The sequence below is a fragment of the Microtus ochrogaster genome, chromosome 15 (genome assembly GCF_000317375.1).
Source record: "Microtus ochrogaster isolate Prairie Vole_2 chromosome 15, MicOch1.0, whole genome shotgun sequence".
In the NCBI taxonomy this organism is placed as follows: Eukaryota; Metazoa; Chordata; class Mammalia; order Rodentia; family Cricetidae; genus Microtus; species Microtus ochrogaster.
This window is the reverse complement of record NC_022017.1, coordinates 35016787-35034988: the sequence shown is the minus strand read 5'-3', so window position 1 is coordinate 35034988 and position 18202 is coordinate 35016787. Positions and strand designations below refer to the sequence as shown.

The 18202-nt window shown below is 47.0% G+C and overlaps 1 protein-coding gene across 1 annotated transcript in view; it reads right to left on the bottom strand.

The window, feature by feature from the left end:
* Zfat (zinc finger and AT-hook domain containing) overlaps positions 1-18202 on the bottom strand; it is a 159543-nt gene that overhangs the window by 89972 nt on the left and 51369 nt on the right. The window contains exon 4 of the mRNA XM_013348950.2: positions 2359-2544. Coding sequence (XP_013204404.2) covers positions 2359-2544 — 186 coding nt within the window. The remainder of the gene's footprint in view (positions 1-2358; positions 2545-18202) is intronic.

Here is an 18202-nt window from a genome sequence, read left to right as displayed (position 1 = left end):
ATACAGTTTTTCTAGTAATGTGCCCAAATGTCTTCCTGAAGTACAATTTTACTTGATCTAATTATGAACAGGCACATATGTCACTTGCAAGAATTTCTCCAAAGCCACAGCTGCTAAATTTGAAGCAAATATGAAGTCACATCAAGGCAACATCAGGTGGCAAAGCAGCCAACAAAAAGGGAACGTGAGCACCCCAAATGCCTCTGATTCTCTTCCCAGGAGCAGAAACTGAAAGTTCAAAGAGAAGAACCCCCAGGGTCACCTTTACTTTTTACTCAATGACATAAACTGATCCAAGACCATTTAGAGCAGGCAGACTCTGTGGGTGTGGGTGTGGGGGGGTGAATGTGTATGTGCATGAGTGTAGGTGTATGACCATGTAGGTGTGAGTATGTGTGTGGGTGTGAGCATATGTGTACATATGCATCTATATGTGAGAAAGTGATTGTGTGTCAGTGTGTATGTGTGTTTGCGCATGAGTCTGTGTGAGTGGGTGTAAGTGTGTGAGAGTGCATGCATGTGTGTGAGAATGAGGGGAGCGTGTGGAAGTGTGTATTCGTGTGTGTGCATGTGTGTGAGGATGAGTATGAATGGACGAGGTTGAACGTGAATGCACAGATGTGTGAGTTGGAGCTGTGAGCGTGTAAGTGGAATCAGGGCTGAGAGCAAGCGTGTGAAAGACTCTTCCCTACCATTTGTTTCTAAAACACCAAAGGGAATTGATTATAATTTTACCCTCTTGGAATCTCAAAAAACTACCATAAATTTTTAAGAAAAATTGTGGAAATTTTCTCTAGCAACCACTGAGAACAGGAAACTGTCCTCTGGGATTTTCCTTATCCACAATAATATTTCTCTGAAGCAGAGTAGGGCAGATGGAGTGATTTTCCAGAAAGTTCAAGTAGCCTAATTTTATACAACATTTTCTCTCCTGAACACCTTACTTCTGTAGTCAAGTATAAAAGAGAAAATGTATTCAGGGTTTCGAATTTGAGTGGCTACTATCAGCACTAAAAATAGTAGCGTAAAGGGAGCAGCTGTTCTGAAAACCATGACAATGTCCTCATTGTATCTGAGCTAATACCCCCAATGCATGAAATATTTAAAACATTATGATACCCTGGAATCTATCACAAACTGTTGGTGCTGGCTACTTTTTATGTCAACGTTTATGATAGTTTGAAATCTATCAAACTGTTTCTGCAAGCTAGTTTTTATGTCAACTTTTATGATAGTTTGAAATCTATCACAAACTGTTTGTGCTGGCTAGTTTTTACATCAATTTGACACAAGCTGGGAACATCTGGGAAGAAGGAACCTCCAATGGCCTGAAAGCATGCTTTGGAGAACTTTCTTGACCAGTGATTGATGTGGGACAGCCCAATTCACTGTGAACAGTGCCAACACTGGGCAGGTTCGGGTAAGAAAGCAGACTGAGCTGGATATAGTGGTGTATGCCCTTAATTCCAGCAATCAAGAGGCAGAGGCAGAGGCAGGTGAATCTCTGAGTTTGAGGATAGCTTGGTCCTCAGAGTGAGTTCCAGGACAACCAAGGCTACATACAGAAACACACTGTCTCAAAAACACAAAACAAAAACAGGAAAAAGGAAAGAAGGAAAGCAGACCAAGCAAACCATGAGTGAGCAAAGCCAGTAAGCAGAACTGCTCCATGGTCACTGCTTGGGTTCCTGCCTCCAGGTTCCTGCCTGGAGTTCCTGCCTTGACTTCCCTCTGTAAGGGAGTGCCACCTGAGAGGGGCAAGCTAAAATAACCCTTTCTTTCCCAAATGCTCTTGTCCATGTGATTTTTATCACAGAAAAAGAAACTCCAAGGCACTGTATTTGTCTAAAATAGTCTTTCCTACAAGTGACCTTTAAAAAAGAAAATAAAGCATATCTGCTATGTTCATGGAAAAAGTGTAATAAATAGAAATGTCTAGTACTGAAAAATATTTGGTGAATACCATCAAAATGTGAAGGAACCGGGAAGTGTCTGCATGGCCTGCAGAACCACTCTTTCCCCTGTGTGCACCGAGTAGGGAGCTCCCAGCAAGGAGGCAATCACTGTAGTATGACAGGGACGCCACCGGCTGAGGGGCGGGGAGAGGCACAGAGGGACTGTTCCTGCACACCTGAGTGACAACAGAGTTGGCCGAGGAGACAGGCAAGACTGCCCCAGGGGAAAATAAGGTCTGTGGTCACTCCATGAGCATAGGTGACGAAAGGAAGTTCCACTGGGACACCTAACACATAGGCAATGCCCAGTCCTCCTTCCTCAGGCTTCCTCCATGCTCTCCTTCCCCAAGGACAGCTGTGTTATAGGCTCTCACTGTATCATTTCCAGCCTATCATCAATCACCTGGAATGGCTTCATGAGCAGTTAAGACCACGCTGATGATGGGTTTCTTGGCTCCAGAAAGCTGCCCTGCCTCCTTTCCTGAGATCTTCTGGACTTTCTCTGTTTTCTGAGCCCGAGGTCTTTTTGGAGCCTTTTCTCGATCATCTTCTTTGTACTTCTTTTCTAGCTCAGTGTCTGACTCGTTACCTAGGGAGCAAATATCAAGATGTATAAGCTACCCCTTCATGCCAGTTGAGGAGAAAATATGACTCTCACCAGAGGTGATGGCAAAGGCATGCCTCCCCCTGCATCCTCATATCCACCTCCATTCTCTCCATATCCATCTCTCTCTCTTCCTGGCCCACAATGCCAGGCAGGACACTGAGCTAGCTCTTGCACCACTGCTGGCACTCAAAGCAAAGCATGTTCACTGTATCCAGGTCACAGCCAAGTACCAGGAATGCATTGCTAGACAAAGCAGCAAAGAACCTGGGCTCATTTTCATGAAGCATCACTAATATCAGCACTGCAGATAAAATGACCTGCGATTCAAAGTCCAAGAAAGTCCTTCTCTTAATCAACGTACACTTCCCAGGCATTCCCCTGTGCCAGGCATGGTGGACACAGGACAGGAACACACCAACCCCTCAAAGGCCTCCACTCCAGAACAGACAGAGACCATGAGTGTGCTCCAGAGCAGTCTGTTCTGATTTGCATGAACAAGAGTAAAGAAGAGGATGGCAGAATCTACTGAGAGGTTGGAAAGGCTTTATGGAGATGTTAGCTATGGCTGAACGAAGACATGAGGGTTAATGAAGCATTGCATGGGAAACAGAGTACCAGTCAGGAGGTATGTGGTCTAGGAAGGGGGTGATTAAAAATGGCCATGCTCCAGTCTAACAAAGGATGACAAAGACAAGAGTTGAAACTTGGCTGAGCATCAGTGTCCCCAACTTCATGAGAAAGATGAAAGTGACCAAAACAGGTGTCAAGTGGAAGAAGTAAGTCCTAGAAGTCCATGACACTGTGGAAATTTCCAGTCTCCTTAGGTGAGGACACAGGGTCCAGTCAGCCTTCATTAGATAAAATATAGACTGTGCCTGGCCTGGCCCTGCTGGGGACTCCTGGGAGGTGGGGTGATTGTCACATGTTCTGAAGACTCAAAGGAAGACAGTAAGTCCAGGTTTTTACAGGACCTATTGTTTTTCAAAGCTGATTGCTATCTGGCCTTCCTTAAGACAATAAGGAAGCCAAGCAAAACATTTAGGGCATCATGGGATCTATTGGATCCCATGTGCATCTCTGGAAGGCAATGGTGAGCCACTGAAGCCATCTAATCCAAAGAATAGCTGAGCTGGCTTAAAGCTTTACATGTATGCTATGCTGGGGAAAATGAAATGAACTGGCTCACCAACCATTCAAATGCATACAAAACAAATGCATCAGTCACAGACATACAACAGCAGCCATGACAGCTCCATCCTTGGCATTAGCCTAAGGAGTAAGAAGAGCCTCCACATATCAGTGAAGAACAAAGGAGCAAACACCTGGACAGCAGCCCCAGGTGAGATGAAACAGGGAAGGAGGGGAGGAAGAGATTTATTAGAATCACCATGTCTGAAATGACCCACCCGAGGACAGGGTCTTCAAGTTGTCTGGAGAGAACACTGGGAGTGATTCCACACACCCGAATAAGATATGAGAGTTGCGGATAGACAAGGGATGCAGCACAGTTGAGCAGACAGGCAGGGGTCAGGGTGGGCTTTGGAAAGTGTGGAGATTAATGGGTTATCAGGGAGGTGAGACTGAAACCAAGAAGCAATGAGGCAGAGGCAGTGCACACAGGGAGGCAGGCAGAAACCAGCCTTCAGCGCTTCCTACCTCTCAAGTCAGCTACAGTCAGTCCAAGACAATGCACCAGTAAATGTACAACAGAAAACCTAGAGACTGAATTCTTAGCAAGCCATGCAGGCTGAGATGAAGCTAAGGAGACAGAATGATCGGACCAAGCATTCACATTGTGTCCCAGAAGCCAATACAGTGCTTGCCAGGTTCCTGGATCATCTCCAGACCTGAAGGAAACAGTCTCGGGTTAGTCTTTAACAGATTGGTATTAGTATTAAACATATTAACATCAAACGAGAGAGAAAAATGATAGGTGGCATCATGGATCAGAATGATATCTAAGGTCCTGAGTCAAGCACCAACACTACACTAAAACTCAGATCCCGAAAGCCACACGGTGGGCACAGCACCTAGTCTCCAAGGATGCTGGCAGAGCCTACATGTTATGAAGACTGCTATGTATCATGCATCTCAGCAATTTTTGCCTTGTTTTATTTTCTAGTGGCTATAACAAAAACATTTTCAAAGAACTACAAACTGTCTGAGTTACGGAAGTCTTTTTGTTACCTAGACATTGGTGATACGTGCACCTAAATACTACAGCAGGGTATTTCGGATGCCATAAAAAGGTAGAACAATATTTAATGGATTTTTTAGCTTGTAAAATGATGTCTTACTCTATAACAGAGTTCACCATGGGATACAATTCAATACGTGGGTGATGTGCCAAGAATAGATATGTTGACTTTTAATAAAAAAGGGACCTGAGAATTACCATAAGCTTAACCTGGTTAACAACATAAAACCACAATAAGAAAACAAGGGCACACACTGTCAGCCAGGGTAAGAGATGAGGAGGTCCCACATGCTGCAGGGGAGGAATGGGAGCAAACTCTGCTGTAGGCACCAGGTAAACACACTGCAGAAAGGAGTGCAAGCAGCTGGTGGCTGGCAGGGGTAAAGGTTTGGAATCCACATCAGATTAAGAAAGAATAATGGGACCTGAGTTGGCCTAGGTAGAGAAGATATGATGAATCACTTCTCACCTTAACTACTGCAGCCACTGGGGCTCCCTTCTGGCTGCGCTGTGGTTAAGCTGTTGGTATGCATATCGGTTACCTTCCCCATCATTAGGCAAAAGACCCGGCAGGAGCAGCTTAAGTGGGGAGGAGTCTGCTTTGGCTAATAGTTCAGAGGGAACACTCCATCACAGCAGAAAAGGAATGGTGACAGGGTAGTTCTGGTACAGGGAAATGGGAGTGTGAGCTGGCTGGCCATATGGCTGTGGCAGTCAGAAAGCAGAGAGTTTTGATCAAGAGCTGTAACCATCAAAGGTCACCACCAACCAGTGTCTCGCCTCTGCCAGTCATGCCTCCACTCCAAGGGTCCCATACCCTCAATTCCACCCCATGTGGGAATGAGGAATACTACCTTCCTTTCCAGGAGCTGAGAACACACTTCAGCACCCCAAGTGTCTGAGTGCTAAGGCTATAGAACCTGGGCCATCAGGGGGCTGAGAGAAGACTGTCAAGGGTTCTTCCTTATTAAGCAAAATATTGCCCAAAGACCTTCCCAGGCCGCTCTGTGGAACTGAAGCAAGCACTAGCCACTGAGAAGCCAAGTAGAAGCTCATTTCAATACACCTACGCTCAGAAAGGAAAAGACAGGTCACACAGCAGTGTTACTGTGTCAGTCTGGACTACTGACTCCAGACAGCTTGTTCTAGGGAGAGTTCTGTTCATATTTAAACTGGTTTTTAACTGGTGCTGTAAGATCTTTACATCCCCCTCCGCCCTAGCTCCTGAGTGAACCATTCTACAGTCCAAACTTAACCACGTTATTCTCTGACTTAAACCCTTTCATGCCTTCCTCCTGTCTCCATTAGGAGAAAATATGACCATCTAGATGAATTACCATAAACCATCTGTCACACTGAGGCCAAGGCCTTGACTCCCAAGCAATACCCTCACGTGCATATCTTCTCCCCCTCATGGCTCCAACAACATGGGCCACAGACTGACCAATCAACCATGTTGTGTTTAGTCCCTGGACCACTTAGTCATCTTCCATTAATCATCACTACAGTCTGAGGGTGGCTGCTCCCCAAAGACTCATGTGCTAAAGTCTTGGTCCTTGGTGCTGAGAAGTAGCAGGGTGGAAAGCCGAGGGACCAAGGGACCAGAGGGAAAAGGGGGCTGCCAAAGAGGAGAATGAAATAATGACACTTGCAGAAAAATGAAAAACGCTGGAGGACAGTATGATAAGTGAGATAAGCCAGACTCAGAAAGATAAACAGCACATATTTTCTCTCCTATGTATGTGAGTATGTGCACATAGATATGTTTATATGTGTGTGCATGTATACCTGTATATATATGGAGATGGGTGGATGGATGGACTGGTTGATTGAGGGAGAAAGGGAGAGAGAGGGAGACAGATCATAGATAGATAGATAGATACATAGATAGATAGATAGATAGATAGATAGATAGATAGATAGATAGATAGATAGATAGATAGATAGACTGAATGAATGAATGAATGAATGAATGAATGAAAATAGAAAGCACCATGGGGGAGGCAAGAGGTTTAAAGAAAGAGCAGAGGGGAACATAAGAGAATAATGGGAAAGAGAAAGATAGAGACAATATATTGCATGTTTTCTCCCATCCCTCTTGTATGTGGAATAAACATATATATGACATGAAAGTGAAAGGAAGATTGAGGAAAGAAAGGGGACTAGTAAGAGAAAGGGAGATAAATATGACCAAGGTACAGTGTGTGTGTGTGTGTGTGTGTGTGTGTGTGTGTGTGTGTGTGTATGAAAATGCCATAATGAAATTCACAAGCTTATATGCTAACCCACAAAACTAACTAAAAGAAAATCTAAAGGGCAGAGCAAGCGTGAATTATACACCCTTCAGTGCTCTTGGCTGGTCACCACTTTCTAGCAGACCCTGCAGCACAGCTACTAGTCCCTGAACACACACAAATAGCGACACCCAACTTAAGCAGCTGGTGAGGCAGAGCCAGCACACAGTCACTCTGCACCACTGTCACAGGCTGCTAATGCTGGGGCCACGTGTCAGCATCCTGAGAATCCAACTCTTACATCTACAGTTGAGTCCAAGGCTAACCTCAGCTTGTTGATTTGGGGACTCTTTCCCTAGGCAGATATAAACAAACATCTACCTCCACCTTACAAGGACGTTATCAACAGCAAACAAAGGCAGAATTCTACCAAAGTCCTACTTGAAGAACCAATTCGTTTGTGAGGGATCACAGAGAGGGCAAAGAAGCTGTTTGCAGGAATGTGAGCATCACCAACCAGAGCAGCCTTACCACTGAGAACGCTCACTCACTCCTGCAGAGAGGAGGACTGCACAGACGGAGTTCCCCTTCGGCTCACCTTTCACACTCTGCACACTCTAGCACATCTGACACCATGTGCAATTAGGGCAGAATTATGTCCAAATGACCAGGAAGAACAGCTGAAGCGGCTGGAACCTCAGGTAAGGATCCAATGGCCCTCCCAATCCAGTCCCTCTGGGAGGAAAAGTTAAATGTCAACAGGCCTGATTTCAGGGTCACTTGTGAGCAGTCAGAGCTGGCATGATGAAGATAATGGCCACCATGCTCGGAGAACGATCTTCTATGGCACTCGTCCTGGTAGGTCCCACTAGCCTAGCTCCAACCCCTGCTTCCTGGGATCACATCCAAATCACCTGCCACCAAAAACAGCAACTTCCAAATGAAAACAAGCAAAGAGGCCCCCCAGAGCTACCCCAAAGGAGGACCCTTGAGTATCCTCAGTCTCCAGTTCTATATAGCCTCACAGGAGTCTCCAGTTCTATATAGCCTCACAGGAGTCTCCAGTTCTATATAGCCTCACAGGAGTCTCCAGTTCTATATAGCCTCACAAGAAGCAGATCAACAGCCTGGAGTAACCACTCTGCCTAAGAGCGTGTAGAGCCTTAATGCTAGGCTTTCCCATAGTTTTGGACACAATGGGCCAGGCAGTACCCTGAGCATCCTGGGAAATGGATCTCAGAGATGATCACCGCATATCCCTTGAGGGCACTAGAATTAATAAGCTGTGTAGAGACCTGTCAGCACACTTGCTCCAAGGCAAGTGCCTGGGACACTTAGAGAGTAGTAAAAAAATTCAGGGTGAGACCAAAGGAGGGCATGAGGGCTGGCATGGAGAACTGGATATTACCAGGCATGCAGCCCAAAGTGTATAGAATGCCCAGCTCTCTACCACATGCCGAGTGCCTGCTCCTTGCCCCTAGCTCAGCTGTGCGGATACCTAGTCACAGTCCCCCTACTTAGAGCTATTTGAGGAAAGCCAACAGGGATAGGAAGAAGGAAAAGACATTTTATAGCAGTGTTGTTTGTTATTTATTTATTCATTTGTTTGTTTGTTTGGGCAGCTTTCTGCTCTCTCCATTTGGACAATATAATCTTTTTTCTATTTGTTGTGGCTAGAATATAAAACCAGTTTGAACAATTGTTCTCCAGCAGGTGGTGCTGATTGGGAGAGGCTATGGAAGCATCAGGCCAGGGGTCTAACTAGCAGAAGTAGATCTCTATGTGCACGCCCTAAAGGTGACATGGGCTTTTGACTCCAGTCTGAGCTCTCTGCTTCCTGATTCTCACACACCCAGCACTCCTGAGAGAACATCATGCCTCTCCTGCCATGATGTATTGTACGCTCTGAAATACTGCGCCAAAATAAACCTCTCTTCCTTAAGCTGCTTCTGGCAGCAATGAGAAAAATAGCCAATATATCTCTCGACCTGGTTGTTCATGAATTTCCTTCCCAACACCCTCACTTCACCTGTCTCTGAGGTTTTTAAAGTTGCCTTCTCCCCACTGAAACACCCTCTGGACCTAAAGCTGGCCTAGCACTTCCCACCTCCAGCTTCCAGGCTTCCCGGCCTTTCACTAGGGTGTTTTAACTAGTCTCTTGCTTCCTCTGAGTTACTGACTTTGGAAATGTCTACTTTCTCCCCCAGCTACTGCCTATATTCTCTGTAACTTCCATTTCTTTGGAAAATTCAGTAGCTCTGTAATGGAACCACTTCTTTGGCTCTCCCTCTTGCACATGGTTGTTGGATTTAGTCCTACTGTATGCACACTGCCAGTGGGCCAGCATGCATAGCTAAGGTCTGCTACCAGTGGAGGAAAGTCAATAGGCAAATACCACAGTGTCTCCAGTCAGGATCGTACATGGGGAAGACTGACAATGGATGTGAACATAAGAAACAAGTCGGTCAGCAGAGGAGGTCACCATCCACCTGAGGCAGCTAAGGGCAAGCCTTGGCAGGCCATGGACATGAGCATTTCTAAGTGAGGGCTGTGCTCTGGGTTCTGATGTAGCAAACATATCTCACACCAACCCCCTATGCCCAGCAGGTCAGGAGAGCTGCGGAGACTAAACCTGTCACCGGCTCAACCCTTTCTCTTCTGTCTCCCTGGCCAAACAGGAGCTCAGTGATGTTGGCAGGCTTCAGCCCACTCCACAGGGCAACTTCCACAGTGCCCAATACTCAACCAAGTGGAGAGAGATAGAAAAGGTTGCCAATCTCAGACGAGGAAAGTCATCCATTCCTTAAGCAAATAACCAGGAAGGTCCTCCAGGTGTCTGGTGCTACATAGGGTACTAGGGACCCAGAAAAGGGCCAGGTCTGTCATCTATCCTCTGGCAGCTCAGAATCAGCCATGGGTTATGATGACTAAACTCCAGCCATGCAGTACACTGTAGCTGCCAGTGTCCCAGTCCCCTCTGCCCTTTAGGACCTTTCCCAATTGCTTAGAAAGATAAGGAAACCAAGGTGCAGGAAGAGGGAGTAATGATGTAGCTCAGACTCTCCCTGATGTGTCAGACCAGCATCATGTGTAAGTCTGTCCAAGTGCAAAGCAGGCTTGTCCCACTGCCCTCTCCTGCCTCTGGAACTATGCAAAGCAGACAATTAGACGAAGTGCACAGAAAGGAGTCAACTGCATGGGAGTTCCAGGATGGAACAAGACCGTGATGGAATAGCCAAGCCTATACAATAAAGATCTAACAGAGTACGTCCCAGAGACAGCAGAGGGGCCTCGCTGATACACTGGAACAGTTGTTCTCAGCCTTCCCAATGCCGCAGCCCTTTAATACAGTTCCTCACGTTGTGCTGACCGCCAAGCATAAAATTATTTTGTTTCTACTTCATAATTGTAATTCTGCTACTGTAATAAACTGTAATATGAAGGGGGGGGTCGCGACCCACGGGTTGAGAATCCCTGCACTGGAAGGTGACTGCCACAACCATCACTGCTGTCTCTGGGAAGCTGACGGCTTACAGACAGTGCATATACTGCAGCTGCTAAGCAGCCCCTCCCCGGCCTAGCTCACTCAGACAGGCCCAGGCCATCTGTGCTTAAGGCTAATTTGGCCAGAATAAAGACTGGTGTTTGCTCTCTGTGCCTTCAGCTTAGTCTCCACAAACAGCAAGAGACTATTTGTTCCTAATCACTTTATGCAGATGAGCAGCCCCACTCGAGCCTGGGCAAAAGCCTGCCATGTTCTCAATTGCACAGCTGGCTCCGAGTGCAACAGATGCAAGGCCAGGGCCAGGGCCAGGCATTTGCAATACCATTAAGGTTGTCTAGGGCATTCCCAAGTCTTCTAGCTGGGCTGCCATGTTCTTTGTTATAAAGAGGCAATTCTCTGTTCAGCAGACAAATGTTTATCTCCCCAGCACAGAGGAAGAGTGAATACTTAGCAATAAAGACATTGCTAAAGTTGCCCCCTCACTGAGATGGCGAGACATAGGGCAGAGTGAGGGACTCCCCAACTGAAATCCAGTTCCCTAGCTAGTCCCAACAAAAAAGCTGGGACACCTACTCTTGTTGAAGAGAATGACTGATTGATCCCCTTCTCCCTTAGTATAGAAGTGTCTGATGAAGAATGACTGGAGAGCTGACAGGCTGGTGTTTGTCTCTTTGTTTTATGGGTCCAGGGTTTCTTTTATGGCATGTATGTCTGTGAACCACATACATGCAATGCCTGCAAAGGCAGAAGGTAGTGGATGTCCCAGTACAAGAGTTACAGATAATTGTCAGCTGCCATGTGGGTGCTGGAGAAAGGATCCAGGTCCTCTAGAAAAACAACCACTGCTCTTAACTGCTAAGCCATCACTCCAGTCCCAAGCTGATGTCTTTTGAGAAACACAACTAAGTTCTAAAAGTAAAGACAGCAAAGGCAGATGGGATCTGGCGTGCAGATCAAACCCCGGTCTTCCCGATGCTCTCTGCAGATGTGTGTACGGTTACACAATGCTGTCTGAAGCTAGAGTGCTTCCAAAGGTCAATTCCTAAAAAGCTTAGTCTGCTGCCTGTGGCACGATGGACGCGGACGGACCTCTAACAGGAGAGAGCAGTCTGGTGAAAAGTCAGGTCAGGGCCAGGAGCCCCAGTTTATTCTGAGACTCTTTGCTTCCCCAAACCACTTGAGAGTTAAGTAGTTTTGCTCTACCAAATGTTCCTCCTCCCGACCCACCCCATGAGGTCTTATCATAGGTCCAAAAAGAGCAGAGTCAAATGACTACAGATTAAAACTCTGTGACCCAAAGTAAACTTTTCCTCTTTATAACCAGTTATCACAAGTGACAGAAAATCAGTTATCATCGTGACAGGAAAAAAAAAACATTAGCATATATAGTTAATCCTAAGGGATTATTTTCAAACTGTATTAAATGTTTAAAATGACTTTTCAGCAGGTTCTAGAGAAAACTCCCATCAATAGCTAAAACATAACTGAGATACTTAAGATTTAGGGCAAACTAGGGGATGTCAAACCCCTACAACCTTTTCTTGGTCCCAACCGATGAGCTGTGTCATCAGGAAGGAGCAGAAGGCAGTATGAACCCCATCAGCAGCTGTGGGGTTCACAAAAAAAACAGCTAGCAATGGCCTATGCCACCTGGTCCTTTTCCTGCACTCAGTATCACAGGAGAGAAAGAAAGAGCACTGTTAGGCTGATGCCTCGGTCCCTGAAGGCAGAGCACGGTCAAGAGCCATGACCAGGACTCAACTCTATTCCTACACAAAGCATGTGTCTTCTTAAGTCGATTGGTTCATATATCTTTTTCCCTTCCAAGGCTTTTATAAAGCCGTGGTTTCAAAGAACTAAGTCCTTAGTCAAAGTCCCCTTGTCCATCAAATGTCATACTTCAGCGTTGTGTGACTCCAGCTATGTCTACCAGCACACTGGGATGGTGACTTTCAAACACTTTTTAGTAGGAGGACCTTTTCAAGTGACCTCCTCAGGCAATTTCGGTGTCATCAATCAATTCAGACATGCCAACTAAAGTAGACGTAGTGGGTGGGGTGCCAATATCACCGGCTCACTGCTTCGCACATCCGTCCTTGGTCTCTGCAACCCCATCCTCTGAGCACTTCTGAAAAGCCCTGGTAATGCTGTCAAAACTGCTGGATTAAGATGGGCTGGGTACTTGGCCAAATGTCACTGGATATAAAAGTCAGCTTTGAGAAGGCATAGCAGCGATCACCAGATACGATGTCAAAGATGAGTTCCTGCTCTGTCTTTCCACTGGAGACATTTAGAACTCTCAAAACCTTCGGGCAGCATCTGCAGAATAGCCGCTGTGAGACTCACGAGAGAACATTGGCAGTGCCCTCTCACACGTGAGAAGTTCTCAGAAATTTCTGCCCCATTACAGCTCAGGTCTGGGCTGAAACTCAGTCACCCCCACACACACACCTTGTCTGAAAATTCTAGAAATAAACAATTCAGAATTTGAAGCCACTTTTATTGCAATATTATCAGTTTATTAGATGATTGTTATTAATCTTCCTGTGTCAGATTTCTTTTTTTTTAAAAAAAAAATATTTTACAACGCAACCACAGCTTCTTCTCCATCCTCTCCTCCCACTTTCTCCTCCCACTCGCCCCTCCTCAATCTACCCCTCCCTCCTAATAGCTTAGAAAGGGGCTGGTCTCCCATGGGCTCCAGCAAAGCAGCTGGGCAAGGCAATCCAGCATGAAGAATAGGTTCCCAAGTCAGAGCACAGGAGACAGCCCCCATTCCCACTGCCAAAAGCCCCACATATACACCAACCTAGGCAAACTGTCACATATATGCAGAGGGTCTAAGTCAGTCCCATGAAGGCTCCCTGGTTGTTGGTTCAGATTCTGTGAGTTCCCATGAGTCAGGATAGTGGTTTCTGTGGGTTTACCTGCCATGTTCCTAACCACCCACCCCAACACACACACTACCGTTTCCACAATACCTCCTCCCTCTCTTCAGCAGGATTCCCCGAGTGCAGCCCAGTGTTTGGCAGTGGGTCTTCTGTGTCAGATTTCTAAATCAACCCTTATGATAGCTATATATGTTCAGGAAAAAAAACATCATCATAACTGTGATCAGTATAGAACAATGGCATGGGCCAAACTCAGCACCATGCAAGGAAGGTTTCAGGAATCATCTGAGGGCCTTGCAAGGTATCCCATTAAGGTAACAACTAAGAGCTTTATGTTAGTGAAAGCTGTGACCCCGATGGGTCATCTCTGGGAGTGGGGACTGGGTAGGGATTGGGTTGTACCTTCCTCACCCTGCTACCAAGCCTTGTGTATTCCCAAGTTTCTGACAACTGTAACATTTAATTTCTTGACATCTGTGTAAAGTCGCTCTTCAACCCTAGCAAATTAACATAATTCTCTGTATTTCATTTCCAAAGGAAATGAAAGCATTTAAAAAAAGTGATGACGCTGCAAAGGAGAAAGCAAACCTTAGAAAGGGAAGCAGATGTTCACGGATGGCGCGCACACTGTGCTAGAGGTGCTTTCCCAGAGCCTAACACCCTGCATGCAGAATACCTGAGGCAGCCATTGCAAAGAAGCAAAGCCTGACATGTTCTTTTAGGAGCAGATAAGAAGAGAGGGACCCGGACTCGCTGGGATCTGTAGCAGTCCCACTGGCCTCTCAGGTCACCCTCCAATTCTTCTTCACCCAGTTACCATCCCCAGGATTGACCCCCAGGGGCCACACAACAGACACCAGGGTCCTCTGTTTTCAAACTGGGTCTGGACACTGGAGGCACCAACAGAACATAAAAGGCAAAAAGGAGAGTGGGGTGAAAGTTTATTCCCAGACTCCCAGGCTGCCAACTGATCACTGAGTAACTTCATCTCCACCCCAACAGTAACAGGACCCCACCATGGCACAACTGACTCTATGATGGAAGCCCCACCGAGGACATAAAACTCAGCTTGCAAACAGTACCACCTGCCAAAATAAACAAAGACCTAACCCATCGAAGTCCACAGTTCGGGGAAAGTTTCTAAATGTGTTAGCCTTGCTTTTTGTCTTCTGCAGTTCTGTTTCTGGCTGACTGTTCTTGTTAAGTATGTCAACCCAGAACACAGCTCTTAAGCTTAAAAGCTCATGCTAAAAAAGGTTCAGGGTTACACAGGGAACTGGAACACCTGGTGTAGTTGCTAACCAGCCTAATGAAGAGTTTCTATTGGTTTAAACCTATGTCCGAGTAGTTTCCTCTGGTGGACACCCCACAGCATAATCCCACAGAGTCCTGAGATCTCTCAACCTTAGCCCTTTACCTATCTGAGTAACATGACCTCAGTGTCTCCTCTTTCCCAGCCTCATCTGGAGCCTCACTGCTCACCCGCCCACTTCTCCATAAAGACAAGCTTTTTTACTACATGCCTCTGGTGATCCCAGGCCTTTAAGATCTGGACCATCTTTTCACACTCTGAGCTGCTAGGGACACTGAAGCTGGAGTCCTGTACCAGCATGCTGGCTCCATCCTCTTGCACATTTTCAGTCCATCAAACTTGATCCTCAACCAAAATTAACTCACCCTTTCTTTCAAACCTGCTTATCATCCCAGGCATCTGAGACTGGCAGGGACAATGATCCTGTCAGCTCAAGCTTCTAGGCCAAGAACAACACAGCCTCCCACCGACTTCCCTCAGAATCTCTAAAACAGGTCCCTTCTATCAATCACCACTGCTGAATCAGACACCTCGGGCTCGTACATGAAATCCCTTCCGGTGTGGCTGCCAGCTCCTCTGTAACTGAATTTTCACTGTGCCCCTCTCCCATGCTCCCCACACCTCGTCAAACCTCCAAGTATTAACTTCTGCCTTCACACTTCAGAACCAGATCGTCAGCTGTTGGGCAGCTCTACACCACCCTTCCAGGCCTCCTGCCTTGCCCTACCCACCACTGTTAGGACATGCCTGAAGCATTCCTGACTTGTCTGTCTGTCCAAGTCTCTGAGAAGTTTATGGAAAGGGCCTCTCTTTAGTGAACACATGTAGTCATCAACTACCAGAGACACACACAGCAGGCACTTGATGACTCTAGGTGACAACAGGGGCTCAAAACCTCCCGTTCCATGCAGCCCCTGACCGGTAAGCACGTATATACACACGTTCACTTTCAGCTCTGCTGAGTGTGCCCACCCTTGCACAAGGGAAGCTGTGATGGCTCCTCTTCATTCTCCTCATTGCTCACTGAGCTGAATCACATAGGAACCTCCCTCCCTTGTGTGTGTTTCCAAGAGGATTAATTAAAGACCCTGAATGTGGTTCCCCTCTGTCTCACTGATTTGAGACCTGGAGTGGATAAAAAGGGGGAAAGGAGAGGGAGAGAGAGAAACAGAGAGAGAGGCAGAAAGAAATGAGCAGCAGCCCTGCTCACTCAGCATCCTGATGTCCCCAGATGTGAACCACAGACTGTACCCTTTCAAATAGAAGGCAAAAACCAACCTCTCCTACCTTGAGCTGCTCTCTGTAAGGTACTCTGTCACAACAATGAGGTAACTAATACAGAACGCTAGCCGCAACACCCCTTATGAGTGCTCCTCTTGCATAGATGTCTTCCGGTTCTTTGCTCGCCACCCCTCCTCTGCCACTACGCTCCTTGTTCCCAACTCTCCTTATACAAAGGGAAGGACTTGCACCCACATTTTCCATCCTTGACCTGCCCACAGAAAGTCACATGTCTCTAGTCCAGCACATCACAGTTTGTAGACATTAGTTTACGTGCATTCCTGAAAAATTAGCACTGCACTAGTATTCTGAAGTACCTATTCTAAATTGTCCCAGAACTAATTAAATCTCATGATGCCCTAGAGAGTCAAATATTATCAGTCACATTAGTGAAAGGCCCGGAACAGTTGTCAGAACAGCAGACCGATAAGGGATTATATTCTGGGACTCTGCCACCAATTTGTTCCACTCTGCTAATACAGCAGTTTAGGAAGCTTTGCAGCCTCACAATCATTCTCGCTAACCTGCTGAATATGCATCATTCTTTCCTCCTCCCTCGGGCCTCCTCACACCTCCTGTCTGTCCTGTGATGAGGGCAAGATGGGTGAGCCCTGCTTCCAGCAGCATCCACCGAGAGATGTCTTCAATGAACATGAGTCCCGGAAGGGCAGGGGCCTCCGTATGGTATGTCCCTTCCTCACATTACAACCTCTCTGAGTGGACAACCCAGACTTCCCCTCGGGGTGTCCGCAACCTGCTTCACCTCCAGGCTTGGTGTACACACCAGCAAGCAGCCACTGACTATCGACCTATTTCACTTTCTCCCCTACAGTCATAGCATGGCAGAGATGGCAAGTACTCATGGCCCACACTGCTCCTCCAGGAAACCTCGGAGATCTCCCATCAGAGGTATGCATGGTCCTGTCCTCCACACGTGCTTCACCCTCCATGGTATTGTATGTGTCTACATCCCTGTTCTGTTCTCCGACACTCAGCCGCTCAAAGAACTGAATCTGTCTAACTCAAGTTTGGTCCCCCAAATCTGCCTTGGCACCCAACAGCAGCATAAGCTCAGGGCAACCAGAAGTGAGAATGTGTGCGGTGAGAGCTCACTTAGTGAGCAAAACCAACTTCCTCAACATCTTGGAAGCACCAGGCACAGGCATTGCTAAAGGGCTTCCAGCCCTGGGCCATCTATTCCAAGTCCACTCAGCTCTGAGAGGTTGCCATGGAGAAGTCCTTCAGACCAGGACTGCAATGCACAGTGGTTGCTTGAGTCAGGTCCAAATTCTGGAGCCTGTTCCCCTCTCCCAGAGGAGCCACCTCATCATCTCTGTCAGAACAGACAAATGACTTTTTGTGGTACCTCTCAGTCTGTGAAGTGCATGCTGGTCCTCAGGCTCACTCGGTATCACCACTACCTGTGGTTCTCCTCAGCTCTTCTCACCACACCCCTACCCTAAAATATCTAGCTCACTGGCTTCTCTTCCCCAGCTTCTCATCTCCATATAACCCTGCCATTTCGGCCATGCTCACTCTCTCTTTTGTCTTCCTGTCCCGGTCCCCTCTCTCACAGCCCTTTCTCTTGGTAATCTCTTTCCCTTTCTCTCTTGCTCACCCTCCTCTCTCCTCTCATGGCCTAGTCCAGTCTGCTGGCCATGTTCAGTTTACTATTTCTCTCCCTGCTCTGGACTCTCACAGATGACTCCGGCTGTACTCTTCCTCCTCCTATCTACAATAAAAACCTTCCCTTCAACCATACTTTGGAGTAGTCATGTCCTTAATTTATACACTTGCAACTCTGCTCAAAAAAAGCCCACTGACAGGAGCTGCACTGCACCACCCTACTCCTGGCCTGTAGGGGAGCAGGCATCCCCCTGCAATCCAGGCAGCAGCATGGTCACTGAGCTGCTCCTGCTGCCTCCAGCATGGTCCAGCAGGCCTCCACTACACAGTCCTCAGAGCTCTCAGTCTTTGGCTGGCTCTGAGATACTGGCAAAGTCTTCCTTACAAAAGCGTTAGCACAAACTCTTCTGAGGCAAGGTTCAGTGAGTGTCCCAGATCCCTGAGCAGGTGTTCAAGCAGCATCTGCTCCCTAAAGAGCCACAGAACACCAGCAACAGACAGACAAGGTAGGGTGCAGCAACTGACAAAGTGGGGTGCAGCAACTGACAAGGTGGGGTACAGCAACTGACAAGGTGGGGTGCAGCAACAGACAAG